We start from the raw sequence: 26487 nt of genomic DNA on the forward strand, positions 1-26487 counted from the left end.
AAACCTGAAGTTTAGGGGACATATTGCAAAGGTGGTGAAGGTAACACAGAGGATTGCTGCTATTATGAGAAGGACACTGACCTGCAGAGATAAGAGGGTTATCATTCCGTTGTATAAGTCTCTGATCAGACCACACTTGGACTATTGTTCTCAGATTTGGTCCCCAGGATTTGAAGGGGATAAATTAACCGTGGAAAGGATACAAAGACGGATGACAAAGATGGTTTCAGGACTGTACAAGGATAGTTATGAGGATCGGCTGAGAGAATGTGGACTGCAGAGTTTGGTGGATAGAAGAAGGAGAGGTGATATGATTGAGACTTTTAAACTGTTGAGAGGTGGTTACAGGGTTGACACTGGGGAGTTCTTTCGCTTGGTTGATCAGCGGGAAGGAGTGATGACAAGAGGCCATCCCTGGAAGTTACGAAAGGAAACTGTGAGCAAGAGGGTAAGGAGTGGTTTCTTTGTGTGGAGGGTGGTTGAGCCGTGGAATGCATTGCCTGATGGAGTGGTGGGAGTGAGAACGGTCAGTGGGTTTAAGGAGTGGTATGATAAACTTTGTGTTTCTCAGGGGGGGACTTCCCCTCGATGAGTCTTGACAGACTTTATGTCTTAGAAAGGACCTCCCTCGATGAGTCTTTTGACTCCTTGGAGGCCTGAATAATAATAATAATAATAATAATAATAAAAAAAAAATCTAATAGATTCGTGTGACGGCATAATGTCTTTTTCTTGTCATGCAAAATTTCTTCATAGCAAGCTAATGATTTTTTTATTCCTTGCCTTGTGGCAATTCATTCCTTGTCAGAATCTATGTCCTCCAAAATCTGTAAACCTTTCTTTTATGATTGTTCTTACTGTGGATTCCTGTAGATCGAACTTCTTTGCTAGCTCACAAATTTTCATTCCGCCTTCAAAATCCTTAATAATGTTGAGTTTTGTTTCCAAAGTCAATGTTTTTCTTTTCTTGCTAGCTGTAGAGGAATTGGACTTGCTTCTTTTGGATGACATTATTATTTTTTATGTGATAAAATTTTTATCAAGAACATAATAGTAAACAATCGCAAGGTTTGTAGACTATAAAAATCATGTATGAATGGAGACCGCACAAAACACGTTAGTGCTTGTTCACAGCATGTGTGACACTGGCGAATGCGACCAGCGTCAGAAAGATACGACTAGTGGTGAGGCGTGAAGCGGGATGGGAATACGTACATATATGAAACCGTGTAACTCTGGATTTGTGCAAGTCGGGGTAGTGTAAGTTGGGGTATGACTGTGTATATATATATATATATATAATACCCCCTCATACACACACATGAGACATCACAAGTCCTGTAATACAAAAGTCTCATGATGCGGTGATATTTCCAAAATACTAACCACCACAATAGAAACAACAACAATGATGAAATTTACTCACCCATAACACTTTTCTTCACAAACTTCCTTCTCTGACAACTGAGTTATACATCCTCCCATAGTAGCTTTATTATGATCATTGTAATGACGGTTCCTCATTTTTGTTCCTTGGCCACATGTTACACTACAAGGTGTCCATTCAGTCCATTCTGTTACTGAACACTCAACTAAAAGAAGAAAAAAAGATAATAATTAAAAACATAGCGTAACATAATTAAGATTTAAAAAACTTAGAAATAAAGTGATTTTTTCAAAGTCTCTAAAAAAGAGAAACTATTTTAAAAAATTTTTTCATATAAATGTAATTCTTGGCTAACTGCCAATATGATGAAATACCAGCAGGAATTGCCTAATTAACAATGCTTTCAGTGTTTTTCAATCACAAAACTAAAGTAAATGGCAAAAATAAACTACTACAGCAACCTCAAACCGAACAGAATTAGAAATAAACACCTGGCACATCAGTGTGATGTTTGTGATGGCAAGGGAAGATAATGACTGGTATACTAGCAGAGCTGTATGAAGAAAATGGGGTGTATATTGTGAAAGTATGGGTTGAATTTGAGGATGAACAGAATTGTATAAGAGATACAATTTAAATGGTTTTGGTGTGAGCTGGCTGGTGAGACTGCTACTGGAAATAAAAGTATGAATACAGTGAATAGAAAACCTGAAGAAGTAAGAAGGTGATGTGGAGGAGCAGGGAAGCAGAGTAGAATAGGAGAGCTTGTGAATGGAGAGATGAGTAGTGTAAGTGAAGAGAATGAAACAGCAGAAGCATAATACAACAGGGAAATGGGGGTAGAATCAAGGTAGACAGGGAGACACTGCATGAGAAGTGTAGATCCTCGATGCAGAAGTAGATGTGTGATTCAAGAAAGGATAGAGATGGCCTGGAATGTGGGTGGTGTGGAGAGGGATAGAGAATCAGTGGAAATGGAGAGGAATGACTGGGAAAGGTATGGAAGAGTCACATCTGAGAAGTGGTGTCAGTGGACTTGTTAAAGAACCAGAAATAATTTAGAATGCTTGTTAACAAATGCCAGAAGCATCCAAATTGAGGTGAACAAAAATATTGCATTGATTGAGAAAATTTGTCCAAAATGTTGACAGAAGTGAGATGTGGTGGGATAACACCCTAACAGGAGTAGAGATTGAGGAATATTATATTTTTTGTGAAGATAGAAAGAGAGAAGGAATCCTGTTTGTAATAGCAGGAGAGTTATACCCATACAAGGTGAAGATGCAAATAGAAATAGTGACAGTGGTTTTGATGCAGTATGGTATGACATAGAGGTGGACAGGATGAAACATTTATTTAGAGGTTGCTGTAGACCTGTTATTGCAGGTCTACAGCAACATCCAGTGAGAAGGAGATGTATAGCAAAGTAATCTAGGCAAATAACAAACAGGTGACCATTATAGATGATTTTAATTATGGTAATATAGATGGTGATGAAGATATTGTATACAGAAAACGGAGTTAATTTCTTCAGGTTTTGAGAGACCTTAGGCGGTAAGGATCAAGGGTCTTGCATTTGATTATCTCATCAGCGGATACTATTATTATTATTATTCCAGGCAACTCTAAGGAGTCGACAGACTCATCGAGGGAGGCCCTAACATCATGTCAAGAACAACTATTTCAACATTCATACAGTATCTATTATACCTCGCCTTGAACTCATTCACAGTTGTAGCACCCAAACAGACTCTGGCAGCTTATTCCACTCATTCACCGCTCTCCAAGTAAAAAACCTAGCTCTAACACCCCTGCTAACCACATTCTTGCCCAGCTTCCATGTATGGCCCCTAGTCCTCCCACCACCAGTCCTATTCTCAAAAATATCTTCTGGATTAATCTTATAGAAACCCTTCAGTAATTTGAATGTCTCAATCATACCATCCCTTTTCCACTTATCGACCAATTTTTGCAACACACAAATCTTCAACCTGTTTTCATAAGGTTCATTCCACAGACCTGCTATCATCTTGGTCACTCGTCTCTGGATCCTCTCCACCTCCTCCCCATCAAGAAGAAACCCTGGTGCCCATATCTGGGCAGTAGTCTAGATGGGGTCTTATCAAGGCTCGATACAGAGGAACAATAACTTGTCTCTGCTTGTTAAAGTATTTTTCAGAAAGCCAAGTGATTTGATGAGCTGATTTAGCCACTTTTGTAACGTGCCCCCTAAACTTCAATTCCCTATCCACCAACACTCCCAAATCCCTGGCCTCATCAATCTCCTGGAGTATGGTTCCACCAATGTGATATACTGCTGCTATTCTTTTCACCCCAAAATGCATAACCTTACACTTTGCCACATTAAATTGACATCCATTTTCCCTAGCCCAGTCCTCCAAACTATCCAAATCATCCTGTAAAATTTTGACATCCTGTGCACTCACAATTGCTCTACCCAACTTTGCATCATCAGCAAACAAGTGCATACTTCCTCTCAGATCCTTTCCTATATTATTGATGAACAAATTGAAAAGTAGTGATCCAAGTGACCCAGAGCCCTGCGGCACAGCACTAGTCACAAGCCATCTTTTGGACTCAACTCCTGAATAAACCACTCTCTGGTATCTCTCCATCAACCACCCTCCTATCCATCTCACCAACCCTATATCCATCCCCATCTGCTCCAGTTTACTAATTAGAGTTCCATGTGGTATCCTGTCAAAAGCCTTGGCAAGGTCAAGTAGAATCACTGTAAACCCATTACCCTTATCCAGTTCAGCCGTCGCTGTGTTATAAAACGTGAGCAAGTTACTGAGGCATGATCTACCCTTCACAAAACCATGTTGTCCCCCATACAATATCCCATTTTCATCTATCCAATCCTGTATTCTTTTCTTGACTAAATTCTCCAAGACCTTGACAACGATTCCTGATATGCTAATCAGCCAGTAATTTACAACAGCAGTCTTGGAACTTCCTTTATGCAGTGGAACTATTTTCCCCTCTTTCTGCCCCCTCGGGACTAACCCAGACCCGAGACTCAAATTATACAAAATGGTCAAGGGTACTGACAATTCTTTAGCTGCTTCACGTACGACACGAGCTGGCATACCATCCAATCCCACAGATGTATTGACATTGAGGTTATGCAATAGACTACTCACCTCCATTACATTCCCACAATTCCTGTATAATCTATTGGTTCATTCATTTCTGCAATGTCACCATCTGGATGATATATTCTTACAAAGTGCTCACTCAGTAACTCAACTATATCAACTGATTCAGTTACCTCCCTACCATCAGCATTCTTTAAAATCATTCTGCAATATACATTTTTTCTTTTACTTGCAACATATCGAAAAAATTAGGATTCTCTTTAGCCTGCATGGCCAATGTTCTTTCGTAATCCTTTTTTGCTTTTCTTACCACACTCGTTACCCTTCAGGCCTGCGCTTTATACCATTCATGTACCTGCCAGTCACCTTTCTCCTTAAATTCCCTCCATAGTTGTTTCTTTTTTTGCAGCTCAAGCTTAATGGTGTTATTCATCCATTTAACCCCTACTTGATTTATTATTCAGACTCTAGGTATACCGTCAGCCATTGCTTCATGCAAACACTTCTTAACTGCCTCCCATGCACTATCATCTTCTAGCCCTTGCAGTTGTACATGCCATGGCACTGAACCAATCAAACTCCTAAGTTTGTCATACCAATAAAGACATGTACCCTGTCTTAATTGAAAATTCTACACCGTTAGCCACCTCCCAAGTCAAGACCCTATGATCACTCTCAACAATTGGTGGCAATGTGGTCATATTTGTTACAGCCAAATCCTCAGATGCAATTACTAGGTCAAGCACTCTCTAACCCCTAGTATTTTTCATTACATGCTGTCGCAGATAGTTATCCCTTAATAACCGCATAAAATCCAATTCCTTCCTCCCGTGTGTCCTCTCCTCACTCCAATCAGTGCTACCATAGTTGAAATCTCCCATAATAATTACCCTCCTTCCACTCATTTCTTCTATTTGCTTGTGCATACTATCTCCACCATCTTTTCCATCACCTGGTCTATAGCAGCACCTAATTGTACATTTTGTTCTGCTAGCCACAATCTCACACCAAATGGCCTCAAATTGCTCTTTTCTCTATCCTGCAATTCAACTTATATTCTCCTTGGCTGCAGCTCATCAGCTATCATCAACAATACTCCTCCCCCATTTTATTTTCCCTGTCATTCCTGAACACACTATACCCATCACATTCAATCCCACTAGCTATATCATCTACAGTCAGCCATGTTTCAGTAATGCTAATAACCTGTAGTCAGGAAGTGCCAATCATGGCCAAAAATTCTTCCTTCTTGTTCCTAATACTCCTAGCATTAGTGTATATGAATTTCAGACCCCCATTAGCCCCATCCCTACCTTGATGCCTTATACTAACTATCCCATTCTGATTTGTTGTCCTTATTCGTTCAGGCATATTATACTCATTCATACACTCAACTGCCTCCCTAAGGTCTGCATGTCTACTCCCCCCCTTTAATAAATCTAGTTTCTCTGATTCTACACATCCACTTCATTCAACAATACTTTTTCAATCTCCTTATATTATAAATGGAATGTTAAATCTTCCTCCAGCTGGTGAGAGTGATCACATAATGTTCATGCAAGTGGTGGCCAGCCATATGTGGACTCCTGCAAGAAAGGAATATATTTGGAACTATAAGGCTGGTGATCATAAAGAACTCAGGAGACAGCTTGCAGCAGAATAAGTAATTTGATAGAAACAAGATCATCATATTCAAAAGCTGAAGAGGTGAAATAAGCAAGGTGTGCAATGAATGAATGAATGATCAGGTGGTGCCAGCAATCTGGAAGATGAAGACATTCTAGAGGCAGCACAAGATGAGCAGTAATTAATAATCAGTTGCATGAGGAATATAAAGAGCAACTGAAGAAGGTAACTCGCTTGGTAAGGACAGCAAAAGTGCAGTGAGAACTGTATACACAAATGCAGACCCCCCACTCCTCCCCCCCCAAAAAAAAAAATTCCAGGGAGTTTTTTGGTATATGAGTAGTAGAAGAATGATAATGGGTGGTGAAACTGGTAGAATGATAACCAATGCAGAGAATATAGTTGAGATATTAAATGAGCAGCTCATAAAGGTATTTCATCATTATGAATATGATTATATGCAGAAATCAAGTACAGTAGGAAGGGAGTAGACACTGATAGTGAGTGAACATGAGATATATGAGGAATTGAGTAAATTTGATGTTAATAATGCTGTAGGACTTGATGATATATCATCTCATGTTTCTTCGGGAAATGTTCTGGGGAGTTCACAACAGCTTTGACAAATCTTGTTTAGCATGTCTTAGACTGAATGAAGTTCAAAAGGTTTGGAAAGGGGGCAAAATTGTTCCACTTCATAAGGCAAGTAATAAGACTAAGACTTCAAATTATAGATCTGTGTGTGTGGCTGGAGTTACGGTTAAATTTTAGAGAAGTTAGTGAGAACCAAGGTTCAGAATTGGATTGACAGCATAGCAAAAATAATTCTAACTGCAGTGTAGGTCTTCCTCTCTCAATCCATCCTAAATTCCCAACCACTATCCAAGCCTTGGTTCTCTAAGAAGTGGTCCAAGGTAGTCTGTGAAAAAAATTCAGCATAATCAGAAATGGCTTGAAACTAAAACCTCAGCATCACACTCTGCCCAAAATTCAGCTTGCAAGAACTGCAAAATAATCAATAAATGAAAAATCTGATTTTGAAAGGTCCAAATGCTGCAGACTTTCTTTTAATGAAGTATTCTGGTCATCTTTCAAAGCTGTGCAATTCTTCCCACCCACATTTCCATTGCTCTCAGATGTAGTTAGTACTATTGTAATATCACCCAACAACAACAGTGGCCTACTGGCTTCATTCCTCTTTTCTAATTTCTGCATTGATGACCATGATAAAGTATGCCTCATTTTACCAACAATTACTCATTCCATGCTACCTTGGTTTTCCAGCAGAAAGAAATCAGAAAAATCTAGAACAAGAATAATGCAGATGGCATACCACCTATTGTGCTAAATATTTGTACTCCAGAATAACATCTTTGTATAGCCTTTTTGAACTTTTCTGTGTGTGGCATTTACCTTACCAAATGAAAAGAAGCCTATATTCAGCCCATTCCAAAGAATGGGCTGAATATAGGTTTCAGCCAACAGACCACCATCCAACTGCTATCACTTCTACTCTCACAAAAACATTGGAAAGAATCATCAACAGCCAACTTCTACAGCACCTGGAGTTCTACTAACTAATTAGTGACCAGCGATATGGATTTCGCCATTCTTGATCCACAGCTGATCTTCTGGCATTTACAGCCTACCTCTGAACACAAACCACCATGGAAAGGTTTAGAGAAGCTTACATGATCGTTCTCAACATTTCTAAAGCATTTGATCATTATGACACTGAGGTTTGCTCAGTAAACTATCATCCTATGGTCTGCCTTTGACATTTTACAACCAGATCTCCAGCTTCCTTACTGGAGATTCATGTGCCATGGTAGATGGTTTCCTCTCCTCAGATTTTCCTATTAGTGCAAAAGTACTCCAGGTATTTCTGTATTTTCACCCACTTTCTCTTCCTTCTGTACATATATGACCTATTCTCACCAACTTAAAATGATTTGCATGGACATGCTGAGGACGGCACACTGCACTCTTCCTTCTCAGTTGACAAACCTTGTAGTGCCTCAGGATCCTCTATAACTAATGCTTTAAATTTTGATCTCTTCACTATTCTTTTCTGTGAACTTCAATGCTACAAAAACAATCTGGTATAATTTCCCAAAAGAAGGATCTCTCACATGCTGGCCTGGTTGGCTGAGGGGTTAACATATCTTCTCTCCAGTCAAAAGGATGTGGGTTCGAATCCCACCATGGGCATGGATGTTTCTGGTTGTCTGTAAAAATACTTGTGGTAGCGGAGGGCGATAGATGGCATTGATGTAGTTGTGGTTCATCGTAGTTGGTAGTTTGAGTGGTGGAGACAGAGTTGTAGAGAAAGTGCCCTCCCTCAATGAGTTATTGGACTCCTGGAGGTGTCACGTAATAATAATAATAATAATACATTGCCATACCTTACTTACAATAATTGCTATACTCACTCATAACAAAACACATTCAAATTTTCCATCTTGAACTGACCTGCACTTCCAGCCTATGTTCTCTGTGAGAATATCTTCAATTGCTTCTATATTCTCAGTGAGAATATAAAAACATCTTAGCCATGTCTTCTGCAGCAGCCAAAAAACTCTGTAAACTTTTCATAAAGGCACTACATTTCACCTATGCTAACATTGTATAAATCCCAAATCCATCCAAATGTGAAATACTGCTGAAATATTTGAGATAGATTTGTATACCCAAAGCCTCACTAGCATTGCATTGCTTGATGCTGTTCAGAAGAGATCAAAGTGACTAATTGTCTCTCTCTCACAGAATCACTCTGGTCACGCTGTCATATATGTTCAGTTTTTGTCTTATTCCTCTTCTGCAGATAATTTCATGGTCAGTGTTCTGCTGAATTTCTCACCATCATTCCACCACCTCTTTCTTCCAAAAACTGTAAGAAGAACAGCTGCTGGTCAACATCTATTAATCATTTATTCTCAAAACCTATCAAACTAACTCTTCTTCCTCTCCTCCATCCAACATATTATTATTATTACTACCCCAAGACCTCATGAAGTCAAAAACTCATCTGGAAGGTCCTTTTATCACACACACACACACACACACACACACACACACACACACACACACACACACACACACACACAGCTCATTATTATACTGTGTCTTAAACACACTCAAACTCCTTACAGACACCACACTCTCAAGCAAGGCATTCCATCCGCACGAAAAAAACCTGCCTTTCACTCCCCCTACTCAGAGAATCTCACTCCCCTACTCACACCCTCTTTATACAGTTTCCAGGGATGTTCTCCACCTATCTCCCATTATTTTATGTCGAACTTCTCCAGCATTCATCCCATAACAACCCCTTAAAAACTTGTATTTCCCCTCTTCCTCCTGTCCACCAGATTCTGCAAATTACATCTTCTCGATCTTTCCTCATACTTGACATTCCAGAGGTCAGAAACTACCTTAGTCAGTCGCCTTTGGACCCTTTCCAACATCTCTTCATCCTTCTGAAAACCAGGTGACCAAATCTGGGCATAATAGCCCATGTGTGGCCTAATCAAAGCTTTATACAACAGAACCAGAATCTCCTTACTTCTACATGTCAGTGTCCTCCGCATCATTCCCAGAAGCCTTTGTGTTGTCTTCACAATTTTGGCTATGCGTCCCCTAAATTTCAGATCCTTATCCACTATCACCCCCCAGATATCTTATTTCCTCCACCTCCAACAATATATCCTCACCAAGTATAAATTCTGCATCCCATCTTTGTATTCCAAATTTTAAAACCTTACATTTTGCAACATTGAACTCACATCCCCATTTCCGTGCCCAATCACTCAATTTATTCAAGTCTTCTTGTAAGGCCACAACATCTTCACTACTCTTCATGGTTTGTCCCAACTTTGCATCATCTGCAAACACCTGAATATCTCCATCCAAATCTTCACCAATATCATTAATATACAAGTTAAACAGTAATGGCCCTAAAATAGATCCCTGATGCACTCCACTAGTGACTTTCTTTTCCTGGATATCGTTCCCCCATACACAACTTGTTGATACCTATCAGATAGCGAGGCTCCAATCCAATGCACTAGTCTAATATCCAACCCCATCTGCTCTAGTTTGACTGTCAACTTATCACGAGGTAGTCTATCAAAAGCCTTTGCGAAATCCAAGTATATTACTGTGTATCCTTCTCCTCTGTCCAAGGAAGCAGTCACTTATAGGAACAGCCTCCCTTAATTTATCTTACTCAGAACACTACAACATTCAGCTATTCAAAAAAAAAAAAAAGCATGTCAAAAAATTTCATTCTTCTTATCCTTTTATCCACACTCAGCACTGATGTGATATAGATCTTGCAACTTTTTGTTTGCAGATCAGATATATATATATTTAAAAAAAATATGAGTGATATAATATGTGCACAACAGTTAGCTATGCCCTTGACTTAGTTATTTAATTAAAGTTTTTAAGTGGGTACATTCTTAAGGATTAGAAAGAAGGCAAAATAGTACAACTTCACAAGCATTGTTCTTGAACAGAAGTTTCCAATTATAGTTAGGTCTGTATAACTGCAGTTGTGGTCAAGGTGTTGGAGAGATTGATTAGGAATAGAATACAGAATTGGGACATAAGATTATCTATGATGATCAGCATAGGTTTGTGAAAGGTCTCTTTTAGCAATTTGCTTATATTTTATAAGGTGGAGAGTGTGTTAGATAAGGAAGTATACAGTGATATTCCTAGATTTTGCAAAAGCATTTGATTGATTACTACATAAATTAGTGTACAAACTACAGATGATGGGGATAGATAGCATATTGGTTAGATGGATTGGAGATTGGCTCCCTGAATGATACCCAGTAATTGTGTATGATGGAGCAGTGTCTCAAAAAGAGTGGTAAACACCAATATCATTATGGTGATCAGGAACCCAATAACAGAACACTAGCATAGTCAGTGTTCTGTTATTGGGTTCCTGCTGTTTAACTTGTTTGTAAATGATAAATCATGTGGACTGACTGGGGATCTTCAGTTGTTTGCTGATGATTCAAAGTTGGGGAGAATTATAAGTAACACTGCTGATGTTAATTCTCTTCAGGTAGATTTCAATAGACTTTTGAATTAGAAAAAGGAGTGGGGCTGTAGTTTTAATATTAATAAGTGCAAGGTGTTGCATTTTGGAGTGCAGAAATATAAGCCAGTGTACTATATTAACAGTGCTGTACTGCAGGAAGTGGATGAGATTCAAGATTTGGGAGTGATGTTTGACAGCAGACTGATGTTTAGAGGGTATACTGCAAGTGTTGCAAAGACTGTACAATGTAGTGCTCCTATGATATGAAATACTCTAACATGTAGGGATAAGGAAGTGGTTGTGCCACTGTTTAAAGCACTGGTCAGACTATACTTGAACTAACATGCTCAGATTTGGTCACCTGTTTTTCATTGTGATGTGGAAACATTGGAGAGGGTCCAGAAATGAGTGATTAAGAAAATACCAAGGCTCTGGAATGTTGGCTATGGACAGTGGTTGAAGGAATGGGGATTCTGGAGATTGGTGGATAGGAGGAAAAGAGAGCATATGACAGAGATGTTTAAGTTAGTGAATGGATTTTATTGGATTAATCCAGAGGGGATTATAAAAAGAGTAAAAGGCTCTTGAGAGGGGAAGAACCAGAGTCCATCCCTGGAAGTTGTCAGTGTGGTGAAGAGTGTCATGAGGAGTAGATTTTTTACATGGAAATTGTCAGTGAATGAAACGCATTATTAGAATTACTAGAATAGAGAATGTTAGTGCTGGTAGAATGGCCTCAAACACACAGGAACTGTTATGTTTATACACAAATGTAAGGAGTATTCAAAACAAAAGAGCTGAGTTTGTTGCACTGATTGATATGGTATGTCCATAGATTACTGGAATAAGTGAAACTTAGTTGTCTGAAGAGGATGTGATGTCAGGAATAGAATTAGAAAGATCTATAATTTTCCAGAAGGATAGAAATTATAGAAGGAGAAGGATTGCTGTTAATGCTTGCAGAGGAATTGTGTCCACAAAGTGTGGAGGTTCATAGTGCATACACAAATTTTAAATCTGTGTGGTGTGAAGTTGAAATAAACAGGGTAGTATATCTGATAGAATGCTGTTATAGGCCAGGGAATGCAGAGAATACCGAGTGAAATGTATAGGCAAATTAGTTGTGCATGTAAAAAGAAGGTGATCCTGATGGGTGACTTTATTATTATTATTATTATTATTCAGGCCTCCATGGAGTCAAAAGACACATCGTGGGAGGTCCTTCCTAAGATACACAAAGTCTATCAAGACTCATCGAGGGGAGGTCCCTCCTAGGAAACACAAAGTCCATCATACTACTCCTTAAACTCATTGACCGTTCTCGCTCTCACCACTCCATCAGGCAATGCATTCCATGGTTCAACCACCCTCCATGCAAAGAAACCACTCCTCACCCTCTTGCTCAGAGTTTCCTTTTGTAACTTCCAGGGATGCCCTCTTGTCATCACTCCTTCCAGCTATACAACCAAGCGAAAGAGCTCCCCAGTGTCAATCCTGTAACCACCTCTCAACAGTTTAAAATTCTCAATCATATCACCTTTCCTTCTTCTATCCACCAAACTCTGCAGTCCACATTCTCTCAGCAGATCATCATAACCATCATTGTACAGTCCTCAAACCATCTTTGTTATCCGCCTTTGTACCCTCTCCACAGTTAATTTATCTCCTTCAAATCATGGGGACCAAATCTGAGAACAGTAGTCTAATTGTGGTCTGATCAGGGTCTTATACAATGGAATGATAATTGTTTTATCTCTGCAGGTCAGCGTCCTTCTCATTATTGCAGCAATCCTCTGTGTTACCTTCACCACCTTTGCAATATATCCCCTAAATTTCAGGTTTATCAATCATCAACCCCAGATCTCTCATCTCCCCTACTTCCTCCAATATAACTCTTCCCATAGAATATGCAGTGTCCCATCGATATTTTCCAAACCTCAAGACCTTACATTTTGCAAATGAATGGGGGTTTCCTTAAACTGAAACCCCCATTCATTTGCCCATCTATCTAGCTTATTCAAATCCTCTTGCGGGGCTGCCACATCTGCACTATTACTAATAATCCTTCCCAGCTTTGCATCATCCACCAACAACTGGATATCCCCTTGCAATCCACTGAATGATATAAAGGTTAAACAATATAGGTCCCAATACTGAGCAATGTGGGACCCCACTTATAACACTCTGCCTCCTTGAAACTTCCCCACCAAACACAACTCTCTGATACCTATTGGACAGCCAATCCTGAATCCAGTTAACCAATCTGACATCCAGACCCATGTGCTGCAATTTAAATATCAGCTTATCATGTGGCACCCTGTCAAATGCCTTTGCTAAGTCTAAGAAAATAGCAGTATATGCCTTTCCCTCATCTAATGCTCTTGAAACTTTATCATAAAAGGCTAGCATATTGCTAAAACAAGAGCGCCCCTTCACAAATCCATGTTGACTCTCATAGATAACATTACTCTCATCTGCCCAATGCTGTATACGGTCCTTCACTACTTTCTCCAAGATATTACTAACTACTGATGACACAAAAACTGGCCTATAATTGTAATTGGACACTTCCAGTCTGCTACTGCCCTTATGCAATGGCACTATCTTACCTTCCTTCCATTTCATGGGCACCTTCCCGCAGCCAGACTTTCATTGAAAAGCCAGGTCAAAGGCACTGTTAGTTCCCTAGCACATTCTCTCAAAACTCATGGTGAAATACCATCCAGTCCCAGAGCTTTACTGACATTCAGAGTACAGGTATCCCTTGCTTAACGGTGTTTTGCTCAACACAGGATTTGATTGACGCGCCGAAATTAATTGTGGCAATACCTTGATATACGCAGCAAGAGTTTTGATTAACGCACCTTTAACCCTGCAGAGCTCGTAGCTGATCTGACAGATACATGCAAAATGTTTAATATAAATATTCTTATGCAATTCAGTGTATAGCTTGGAAATCATAATTGATTGTGCATTCTTATGTTACGAGTGATATTCCACACTGTTTTTTGCTCTCAGTTTGGTTTAACATATGTTATGTAAAGGTTTGTGATATTTGACAGTAAACTGTATCTGAGAGATACCATGATCTCCGATGTCAGTATAGTATGGTTTAGTTTTTTTTTTTAATTATTTTTTCAATAATTTCTAGATTGTACCTGAAAATAAATAAACCATGATGTATTACAGAAATAGAGATCCAAAGGCTTATTTATCATACATGTCCTCTAGAAGATGTGCTTACATTATGGAAAATACTAAGGAAAGTGATCTGAAGCTTATTCCACCTTTACTACGAGTTGCCCATAAGGTTGCTTATGCTTGCATCAGCCGAAACTTTTATTTTCTATATATTCGGCAAAAAACTCTTGTAGTTTCTATATTCGACTATGAAATAATGTTGGATTCAGTATCCACTTAATTTGTACCATCATGTATTATATTTGCAGTGTTTTTTCTTTATGTTTTATTGCTTGTTTGCCGAAGCCTTGAGAGTCATTTTGCTTGTTATCATAGAATTTATGCTGATATTTCAAAAAACTAAAGCTGTTCAAACGACTCTTGATAACTTTTTTTGATAAAAAAAATTGCAGTAAATAATGTTGGTACAAGTATTTATTAAACATTTACTTTGCATTCATTTTTTATCTTTCCTAAAAGAGTACCATATAAAATGAATTATTAATACAGTAATCAATCATGAACGAATTGTAATTTTTACCATTGATTATTAGATTTGATTAACGCAAATTTGATATACACAGTGATCGAGGGATTAATTAATCACATTAATCGAGAGATACCTGTACTCAGTATTTGAAACACACTCTCCTCCTGTATACCTCTAAACCTTGAACCAGACCAATCCCTCTAGCTTTAAAACTGACTCCTCCAGGATGAAATACTCCAATAAAGCATTCATTGAACAATTCCACTATGTCTTCTGCATCAGTCACTCTATTCCCATTTTTATCCCACAATATCATTCTTCCACAGTCATTTCTCCTCCTACTAGCCACATATCTAAAAAATTCCCAAGCATTTTCCTTGGATCTAAAGGCCAATCTTTTCTCATATTCCAGTTTTGCCTTCCTTACCATACTAGTCACTCTTCTGGCCTGTGTCTTATACTCTTCATGCATCTTCTCTTCAAGTATTTATTAACCTTATATCTCTTCCATAGCCTCTTTTTTGCATGCAATTTCTGTTTAATATTGTTTGTCATCAACTTTACTCCAAACTGTGTCCTCTTGTTCACTCGTGGTACAACTTACCATTGCTGCTAACAAATATTCTGTCATAATTTCCCACGCACTAATGATATCCCGGCCTTCCAATTCCTCCCTCCATGAAACTTCCCCAAGTTGATATCTTAGACTATTATAATTACCTGCTTTATAATTCCACATACGTTCCCGTCTCTTTGACACTCCTGCATGTCTATTCATTTTCCAAGTCAAAACCGTATGGTCACTCTCTCCAACTGGTGAGAGAGATGTCATCTCAGTTATTATCAACTCTTCTGATGCTATAACAAAATCCAAAACTCTTGAACCTCTTGTTCCCTCTGTTACATGTTGCCTAAGACATTTGTCCCTCAAGAATTCTAGAAATTCCATTCCCTTATTGCTGCATGCATCTTCCTCTCCCCAATTTATACTACTGTAGTTAAAATCTCCCATAACAATCATTCTTCTTGCACTTGCCAAACTCAACTGTCTAAACATTTCCTGGTCCCCACCCTCTGTGCTCCTGGGTCTGTAGCAACACCCCACTATATATCCTGCCTTTAATTTCAGGAATATTGAATGGAAGGAGGAAATAGTGTATGGGAACAAGGAGAGTCAGTTTGTGGAATTTCTGAGAGATACATATCTTAAGCAGCATGTGATTGAAGCAACTAAAGGCTTTAATGTTTTGGATTTGATGATAACCTCACAAGATGTAGTTGTTAATGAAATGTTGACACTGCCATCAGTTGGTGAGAGTGATCATGAGGTACGTGTTTGGGAAGTGATGAAACAAGAAAAGGTTACTGCCAAAAATGGAATTGTTATGTTTATGTGGAATTAGCATCAGTACATTTGGTACATGAGCCGAGCAGAAAAGATGTTGACAATGCATGGAAATTCACAAGGACAAAAGCAATGTATGACTGCATACCAAGATCTCTATTAAGCGAGTAAATAGAGTAGGAGTGAAATGGATGAACAGTGAAATCAGGCAAGCTGTGCTGGAAAAGAAAATGTTCAGGCTAGAAAGGTGAAGAGCATGGTAAAGAAAGAAAAAGTGCAGTATGAGAGGAAATTGGCTGGTCAGGCCAAGTTTAATTCAAGGGAAATTTTCTGCTATATGGCAAGCAAGAGGAAGAATAATTCTGGCAGATTAACACTGGTGGATAGTCATAGCAGCAGACTAACAGCTGAAAAGGATATAGTGGAATTATTGAACGAGCACTTTAGCAGCATATATCATACTGGCGTAAATGATGCTATGCAATATATAGAAGAGAAGCAAGTATTAGGAGAATTGGAAGTGAAAGAAACAAAGGTGTATCAGATGTTGGTTGATTTAGATGTGAAGAAGGCTGTGGGAATGGATGATATATCACCACGTATTCTTAAGGAATGTGCACCACAGTTGATTATGCCCTTGACCTGGTTATTTAATGAAAATCTTGCAGTGGGCAGGGTTCCTAAGGAGTGGAAAGAAGGCAAACTAGTACCACTCCACAAGCATGAGTCTATGACAGAAGTCTCCAACTTTAGGCCAGTCTGTATAACTGTGGTTGTGGTCAGGGTGTTGGAGAGATTGGTAAGGAATAGAATACAGGATGGGGTGGATGGACATAGCATTCTTTATGATGGTCAGCATGGATATGTAAAGGGTAGGTCCTGTTTTAGTAGTTTACTTGCATGTACACTTCCTCTGATATTTAATATTTTACTAGAATGACTTCAGAAAAATATTCAGATAGCCTTGATACTAATAAGTTTGTATGTATCCCTTCATTTGTACTAAAAGCTTGTACTCCATAATTAAAAGTCGTCCTATATTACTGGAGTTAAAGCAAAGTAATAAATATGCCATGAAAAAGGGTGTTCCACAGGAGAACTGTTTACCATCAGCAATGATCCTATAAAAATCATTAATGCACTCTTGCAGGTTTCAAATCCAAATTGGTTGGTAATGACATTACAAAAAGGTAACTGTGGGTTGAAGGAGATGCATTTACATGAATTCCAGAAGTATCAGAAATAAAGGAGAGGAGTTTTGGCATTGGTCAGCTCAATTTGGCCAAAAAATTATATGCATTAGTGAAATTTGAAACTTTGAAACCTGGTTGACAGGAATAGAATGTAAAGGGTACTGTATTTTCAGGGAGAATAGGACAGGAGGTGGGGTGTTGCTGATGATAAATGAAGAATTTCAACCAGAGATAGTTATTTGAGGCTATCTAGTGTAATAAAGTAAATAAATAAAGTGTAATAAACTATCTAGTATCTAGTGTATAAAGGTCAACAGAACAAAGTATATTGTTAGTTGCTGCTAGAAGGTCCACAGGAGGATATAGATGCCATGCATCAGCAGATTAGCACAATGAGTGCAAGTTGAGTAATTATTACGAGAGATTTCAGCTATGGGGACATAGATTGATTTTGAGGAGGAAACAGAAAATGGCAGGATGGAAATGGAATTTATACAGTTGCTAAGGGATAATTACCTGAAACAGCATGTCATGGAGGACACCAGGGGTTCAAGAGTGCTGGATCTGGTAATAGCACCAGAAGATGTACCCATAAAAAAGAATGTACCCATAGACACTCTGCCTCCAATCCTTGTTCTGGAAGGTTTGCTAAACATGTGGAGTTTTCTGCCAAGAAAGAGATTATGTTGTACTATACAGCTGGTAATTATGACACTCTTAAGAGGCATCTTGGAACAGCGTTCTGGTTTCAGAAGTTGCATGGAAAGAATGCCAGTCATATATGGGAAGTGATTAGAAATTGTTTGTGAGAAGCAGTATCAGACCTGCATACCGACAGTCAGGAGGTTAAACCAAGTGAGGATTAGTAGATGAGTTACATATATAAAGCAGAGCTTGAAAAAAAAAAAAAAAAAAAAAACATTGTAGAGGGAATATAAAGAAAAACAGGTGATCAGCATGCTCATGTACTGCTCATAAGCAGTACAAAGTGCAAGCATGAGTGACTAGTTTGGTAAAAAAAAGCCAAATCAGATTATGAGAAAAAATTAGCTAAGCAGGCCAAAGTAAATCCAAAAGATTTTTTTTGTTATGTGGCAAGTAAGAGAAAGAAAGACTATGAAAGGATGACTTTAATCAACAATGATAGTAGAAAGATGACAGAAGCAAAAGAAATAGTTAAATCGCTGAGTGATCACTTTGCAAAGGTGCATCATCCAAGTGGAGATTTACAGTTGCTGATATGAGCGAGTCTGATGTCAGAATAGAGGTGTATGAACAGGAGGTGCTCAGCATACTGAAAAATATCAATATAAAGACAGCAGTGAGGCTGGATGGCATGTTGGCCTATGTACTACGTGAATGTGCACAAGAACTGGCAGTGCCAGAATGAAACTGTTTCATCTAAGTATCAGATCTTGCAAGGTTCCAAAGGAGTGTAAAGAAAGTAAGATAGTCCCATTATATAAAGATTGCTCCTAGACAAAAGAAGAAATGACAGTCCAATTAAACTCTCAGGAGTGGTAATAAAAGTATTGTAAAATTTGGTTAAAGTGTGAATGGGAATACGGTACTCTGTAGGGAGCGACATGGCTTTGTAAAAGATAAGGTCCTGCCTTAGAAATTTATTAATGTTTTATAATAGAGTGACAGCAGAATTAGATAAGGGAAATGACTACACCATGATACTACTGGACTTTTCAAAGGCATTTTACAGAATACCATATGGAAAACTATTACAAAAGTGGAAACACATGAAATGAATTGGGAGATGGCTATAGACAGACACCAGTGAGTAGTATATGTTAGAGTGGAATATAGGAGAAGGAAGGTGATTAGTAGAGTACCTCAGGGTTCTGTACTAGGGTCACTACTCTTTAATTTGTATATCAATGATATAGGGAAAGAGTTAAGGAGAGGGGATATTCAATTGTTTGCTGACAATGCAAAACTGGAGAGAGCAATAGTTAAATAAGGTGATATAGATATCCTGCAGGATAATTTGAATAAATTAGCATTGTGGGCAAAGGATAATGATTGTCAATTTAATTGAAAAATGTAAGGTTATGCACCTCTGATTGAAAAGTTACATACTGTATATCACATTGATAGTACTAGATTGTAGAAAATTAATGAGGCTAAGGACTTGGGACAATTTTGGACAGAGCAGAAGTTCAGAGGGGGCATACTGCAAAGTTTGATAAAATAGCTCAAAGGATTAATTGGATGTTGAAAACCATACTAACAAGTAAAAATAGGGAGATTATTATCAATCTTCATAAGGCTATGATTCGGGTGCATCTTGATTGATGTGCACAGATTTGGTCACCTAGGTTTCTTGGGGGATCAGGAGGTGGTAGATTAAATTCAGAGACAAGTGGCCATGCTGGTGACAGGAATGTGAACTGTTCCTTATAAGGATAGGTTGAATGTGTGTGGGTTACGTTTAGTCGATAGGTGGAAAAGAGAGGCATGATAGAAACTTATAAGATATTAAAGGGGTTTTATAAAAATTAAAAAGAGGAAATTTTTCATATTGAAAAATTCATATATCAGATAGTGAGAGAACTAGGGATCATCCATGGAAGTTATTATTATTATTATTATTATTATTATTATTATTATTATTACGGGCAACTCCAGGGAGTCATTAGGCTCATCGAGGGAGGCCCCAAATCATTTTCATCACAACTATTCGACATTCATACAGTATCTATCATACCTCGCCTTAAACTCATTCACTGTCACAGCATCCACCACAGACTCAGGGAGCGCATTCCACTCATTCACTACTCTAAAAGTAAAGAACCCAGCTCTAACACCTTTACTAACCACACTTTTGCCCAGTTTCCATGGATGTCCCCTAGTCCTCCCACAACCAGCCCTGTTCTCAAAAATATCTTCTGAATTAATTTTATAGAAACCCTTCAGTAATTTGAATGTCTCAATCATATCTCCCCTCCTCCGCCTATCAACCAATTTTTGCAACCCACAAATCCTCAACCTGTTCTCATACGGTTCATTCCACAGACCTGCTATCATCTTGGTCACTCGCCTCTGGATCCTCTCCACCTCCTCCCCATCAAGAAGAAACCTAGGTGACCAAATCTGAGCACAGTAGTCGAGATGAGGTCTTATCAAGGCTCGATACAGAGGAACAATAACCTGCTTGTCTCTGCTTGTCAACGTATTCTTCAGCAACCAAGTGATTTGATGAGCTGATTTGGCCACTTTTGCAATGTGTCCCCTAAATTTCAATTCCTTATCCACCAACACTCCTAAATCTCGTGCCTCATCAATTTCCTGGAGCACGGTTCCACCAATGCAGTAAACTGCCTCCCATCTTTTCACCCCAAAATGCATAACCTTACATTTTGCCACATTAAATTGACATCCATTCTCCCTAGCCCAGACCTCCAATCTATCCAAATCATCCTGCAAAATTTTGACGTCATCTGCATTCACTATTGCCCTACCCAACTTCGCATCATCCGCAAACAAATGAACTGTTCCTCTCAGATCCTTTCCTATATCATTTATGAACAAATTAAACAGCAGTGGTCCAAGAACAGATCCTTGTGGTACACCACTAGTCACAGGCCGTCTTGTGGACTCTACTCCTGAGTAAACCACTCTCTGATATCTCTCCGTCAACCACCCTCCTATCCATCTCACCAACCCTATGTCCATTCCCATATGCTGCAATTTACTGATTAGAATTCCATGTGGTATCCTGTCAAAGGCCTTAGCAAGGTCCAGCAGAATCACTGTAAACCCATTACCCTTATCCAGTTCAGCCGTCACTGTGTTATAATACGTGAGCAAGTTACTGAGGCATGACCTACCCTTCACAAAACCATGCTGTCCCCGATAAAGTATCCCATTTTCTTCTATCCAATCTTGTATTTTCCTCTTGACTATTTTCTCTAAGACCTTGATAATGATTCCTGTTATGCTGATTGGCCGGTAATTTTCAACAGCAGCCTTGGAACCACCTTTGTGCAGTGGAACTATTTTCCCCTCTTTCCACCCCCTTGGGACTGACCCAGTCCTGAGGCTCAAATTAAACATAATGGTCAAGGGCACTGACAATTCTTTGGCCGCTTCACGTACGACACGAGCTGGTATACCATCCAATCCCACAGATGTATTGACATTGAGGTTCTGTAATAGACTAGTTACCTCTACCTCATTCATCACAATTCCAGTATAAGCTGTTGGTTCCTCCATTTCCGCAAAGCCACCACCTGGATGATATACTCTTGCAAAGTGCTCGCTCAGTAATTCCACAACATCGACTGATTCAGTTACCTCCCTACCCTCAGCATTTTTTAAGATCATTCTACCATGAGCATTTTTCCTTTTACTTGCAACATATTGAAAAAACTGTTTGGGATTCTCTTTAGCCTGCATGGCCAATTTCCTTTCGTAATCTGCTTTTGCTTTTCTTACCACCCTTGTTACCATCCTGGCCTGAGCTTTATACTGTTCATGCACCTGATGGTCACCCTTCTCCTTAAATTCCCTCCACAATTGTTTCTTTTTTTGCAGCTCAAGCTTAATAGTGTTATTCATCCATTTAACCCCTACCTGATTTATTATTCGGACTCTTGGTATACAGTCAACCATTGCCTCCTGCAAACAGTTCTTAACCACCTCCCATGCACCATCAACATCCAGCCCTTGCAGTTTACATGCCATGGCATTGAGCCAAGCACACACCTAAGCTTGTCATACTTATCAGCCCGGTAATTCCACATATACCCTGTCTTAATTGTAAATTCGACTCCTTTAGCCACCTCCCAAGTCATGACCTTATGGTCACTCTCACCAATTGGTGGCAACATGGTCATGTTCGTTACAGCTACATTCTCAGTTGCAATTACTAGGTCCAGCACTCTCTGCCCCCTGGTATTTTCCAATACATGTTGCCGTAGATAGTTGTCCCTTAATAACTGCATAAAATCCAATTCCTTCCTCCCATGTGCCCTCTCCTCTTTCCAGTCAATGTTACCATAATTGAAATCACCCATAATAATTACCCTCCTTCCATTCATTTCTTCTATTTGCTTATGCATACTATTCCCACCATCCACTCCATCACCCGGTCTATAGCAGCACCCAATTGTATATTTTGTTCTGCTAGATTGTATCTCACACCAAACAGCCTCAAATGTGCTTTTTTCCCCATCCTGCAGTTCAACTTCTATACTCCTTGGCTGAAGTTCATCAGCTATCATCAATAACACTCCTCCCCCCTTTTTATTCACCCTGTCACTCCTGAACACGCTATACCCATCGCATTCAATCCCACTAGCTTTATCATCTTCTGTCAGCCATGTTTCACTAATACCGACAACCTGTGGCCTGGAAGTGCCAACCATGGCCAAAAACTCTTCCTTCTTGTTCCTAATACTCCTGGCATTAGTGTACATGAATCGCAGAAGCCCATTTGTCCCATCCCTACTTTGATTCCTTATACTAATTATCCCATTCTGATTTGTTGTCCGTCGTACTCGCCCGGGCATAATATACTCATTCATACACTTAACTGCCCCCCCTAAAGTCTGCATATCTACTCCCCCCCCTCTTAATAAATCTAGTTTCCCTGAGTCTGTACATCCACTTCCACATCATTCATGAACACTCTTTCAAGTCTCCGTACACCAACTCCATTCAAATGTAACCCATCCATCTTATATAAGTCCTTTCGCCCATCGAACTCATTCCAAACATCCACAAATTCCACACCACTCTCCATGCATAACCCACGCATAAAGTCATTGGCAATTATGGCCCTCCTTCTAAACACTTCGCTGTCATACCGCGGTAAGATACTCACCATCCTAACTCTCTCACTCTTCTCTTTTGCTACCTCAAACAACTCCCTCACATCCTCTATCATTTCCATTTTGTCCTCTTTCAAATCATTCGTTCCTGCCACTATTATCATCTCTTTCACCCTCTGTTTTTGCAGTCGAATAGATTCGCTGACGTCCTTTATGTTCGCACCCGGCTGGTACGACTTCGTTAAACTCTCAATTATTACGCCTCTTAATAGCGAATCCCCATACAGCACTCGCTCCTTCATTTTATTGACGTTTACGTACATTCTATTATTTGCCGTCACAGACTTCCGCTGGTTATTTGTCGGTACGTTCAACACACATTTTTGCATACGCTCCAGTTGTCGTTTGGCTCTGTGTATCGCGCCATTTAAACGGGCAATTTCGCTACTCGCATTTATTTCACCATTTTCATTATCGATCAAATCATCCATTCCTTCGGTGTTTCTTCCTTCATTTACACTTTCAGCGACGCTCTCACACATATCTGGCACTACCACGCAATTCTCTAGTACACCGCCATTTTCTACATTCTGACTACCGTTAACGATATCAGTCTTGATACACGAAACACGCTTGAAGTCCTCATTCTCTTTACACTTTCTACACATATTAACTCCACTATCACTTTCTAACCAGACTCCTACCGCTCTTCGCAAGGCATACATCTCACAGACAGCACATTGCATAAATTCTTTTACATCAAAACTCTTAAGCAAGCATGGTGACCTGGCCGCCATTTTTTTCTTTATCGGTGCCATGTGTACGCTATCTTTTCTTAAAAATAATAATTAAAATAACAGAAAACACGCAAAAATTGCACAGACACACCAAGAAACAAAAAGCAAACAATACTACTTAAAATTCTGGTAAAATATCTAATGTTAACACAAAATAATACTGATCTTTTCAGGAGCTCTCGACAAGCTCTTACACTTATGTAAGAGTAAAGGAATGAAGACTAGATTATTTGCATGGAGAGTGGTAAACGAGTGGAATAGATTGCCAGAATTAGTTATGAGTTCCCTGACCATAAATGAGTTTAAGGAGATGTATGATAAGTTCTGTGTATATAAAAGTCAGTGTGCATGCATGTGTTGTGTGTGTGTGTGTCCCATGATCAGTTTCCTGACTATATAGAGATTTCTATATCATAATAACAGATAATCCTTATCATTCAGCCATCATCCTGGACCTTTTCTTAATCAGTTCTCCTGCCAAATACACAATCTCCCTCCAAACTGAGGTAGCAGAAATCAGATGGAATCAAAAATGATTGGGAGTTACGGGTTTAGTGAATCAGCAGTTCAACTATAAACAATTGTTGGGTTGCTGTTGCTCATGTTGTTGTTGTTGTGTAAGTTGAGCACAAATGGTGTAGGGCAGAGGCCGGCAACGCAGTGCCCACGGGAAGCATGGCACCTGCAGTGAATTTTTAGTGCGCCCTCAAAGAAATTATTGTAAACTGCTTTGGAGCTCATAGCGGTAATTTTTCAGCATAGATCGCAGTATATCTGAGAGATACATTCATTACTAGTATGTGCTAAAATGCAAGAAAACATAAAGAAAAAACACTGCAAATATAATACATGATGGTAAAAATTAAGTGACTATTGAATCCAACGTTATTTCATAGCTGAATATAGAAACTACAATAGTTTTGTGCCGAATATATAGAAACTAAAAGTTAGGCAGATTCAAGCATAAGCTGTGCCTTATGGGCAACTCGTAGTAAAGGTGGAACAAAATCCAGATCTCTTTCCTTAGTATTTTCCATAAATGTAAAGCCCATCTTGCAGAGGTCAGCAACCTTTTTAATATGAAGAGCGCAATATAAAATTTGAAAATTAGGAGGGCTCATGACACAGGCATTTCAGGCTTAGAAATTCTATGATCAGTTGTTTTTAAGAAAAATGAGATTTCAAATTTTAACATTATTTTATAATAAGTTTAGTTTAATCCTTTATCCAAGTGTGAGCAAACAAAGTTTGTGCCTGAAAGTATCTTCAGGACTGGGGTAAGGTAATGCAACACCAGGCTACTCGTTGCAAAGGTGGAGAAAGCTCTCAGCACTCCTATCTCAGTATCTCTCATAATGCAAAGCACATCTCCTTGCGGATATGTGTAATGCTATGCATTAAGGCAAGGGCCACTGCCCATACCGGTTTCAACCTTTATTGAGGTCTCGTCAGTGGGAGCCAGGCCCAGTAGTGAAGATACAAAGGCAGAAGCAATGAGAGGTCATCCTAACCTACAGGAGTTGCCAAAGGGTCCTGAAGATACTTTCAGGTGCAAACTTTGTTTGCTCACGCTTGGATAAAGGATTAAACTAAACTTATTATAGTCTAACCAAGTGAAAAATAAACTCTCAACATCTTTCTCTGAATCCGGAGTAATTTAATAATAAGGTTGCACACCCTTTGGCAACTCCTATAGGTTAGGATGACCTCTCATTGCTTCTGCCTTTGTATCTCCACTACTGGGCCTGGTTCCCACTGACGAGACCTCAATAAAGGTCGAAACCGGTATGGGCAGTGGCCCTTGCCTTAATGCATAGCATTACACATATCCGCAAGGAGATGTGCTTTGCATTATGGGAGATACTGAGATAGGAGTGATGAGAGCGTTCTCTACCTTTGCAATGAGTCACCTGGTGTTGCATTACCTTATCCCAGTCCTGAAGATACTTTCAGGCACAAACTTTATTTGCTCACACTTGGATAAAGGATTAAATATGTAAAGGATCTAACCAAGTGAAAAATAAACTCTTAACATTATTTTATTTATCTTGCTTTTGCATATTTTTGTCACCTATGAATGAATATAAAATACGATAAAAAATAAAAATAAAAAATAAATACAAAAAAGAATATTCATGTTAACAATTAGCGTGTATCTGTCAGATCACATGCGACCACCTTGCTTTATCAATCATAATGCAAATGTATTTGTTTATTATGCAATAATAGTTTAGCTATTTCTAAAAAAAAAAGTAATGTAGAAAGACATTTCATTCATGCCAATTGTAATTTAATTATTTAAATCAGGAGGAGTCGGCAACACAGTGCCCACGAGCGTCGTGACGCCCGCAGTATTGTGCTCTTCCTATGAAAAAGGTTGCCGACTACTGGTGTAGGGTATAATGTATACTAGTTCTGCTCAACAGCACCATGGAAATATCCATAGAAAAAACACAATGTGGAAACTCTCTATGAGACAATGGCTGAAGTGAGTCTGTAAACGAG

The 26487-nt window shown here is 39.0% G+C and overlaps 1 protein-coding gene across 2 annotated transcripts in view; it reads right to left on the minus strand.

The window, feature by feature from the left end:
- Nucleotides 1-26487, minus strand: part of LOC150105231 (spondin-1-like) — a 716059-nt gene that overhangs the window by 353474 nt on the left and 336098 nt on the right. For both annotated transcript variants that reach the window (XM_090395547.1, XM_090395546.1), the window contains exon 9: nt 1427-1592. In XM_090395547.1, coding sequence (XP_090251673.1) covers nt 1427-1592 — 166 coding nt within the window. The remainder of the gene's footprint in view (nt 1-1426; nt 1593-26487) is intronic.

This window comes from Typopeltis vanoorti, chromosome 7 (assembly GCF_054136105.1).
Source record: "Typopeltis vanoorti isolate ZY-2024b chromosome 7, IOZ_Tvanoo_1.0, whole genome shotgun sequence".
Taxonomy (NCBI): Eukaryota; Metazoa; Arthropoda; class Arachnida; order Uropygi; family Thelyphonidae; genus Typopeltis; species Typopeltis vanoorti.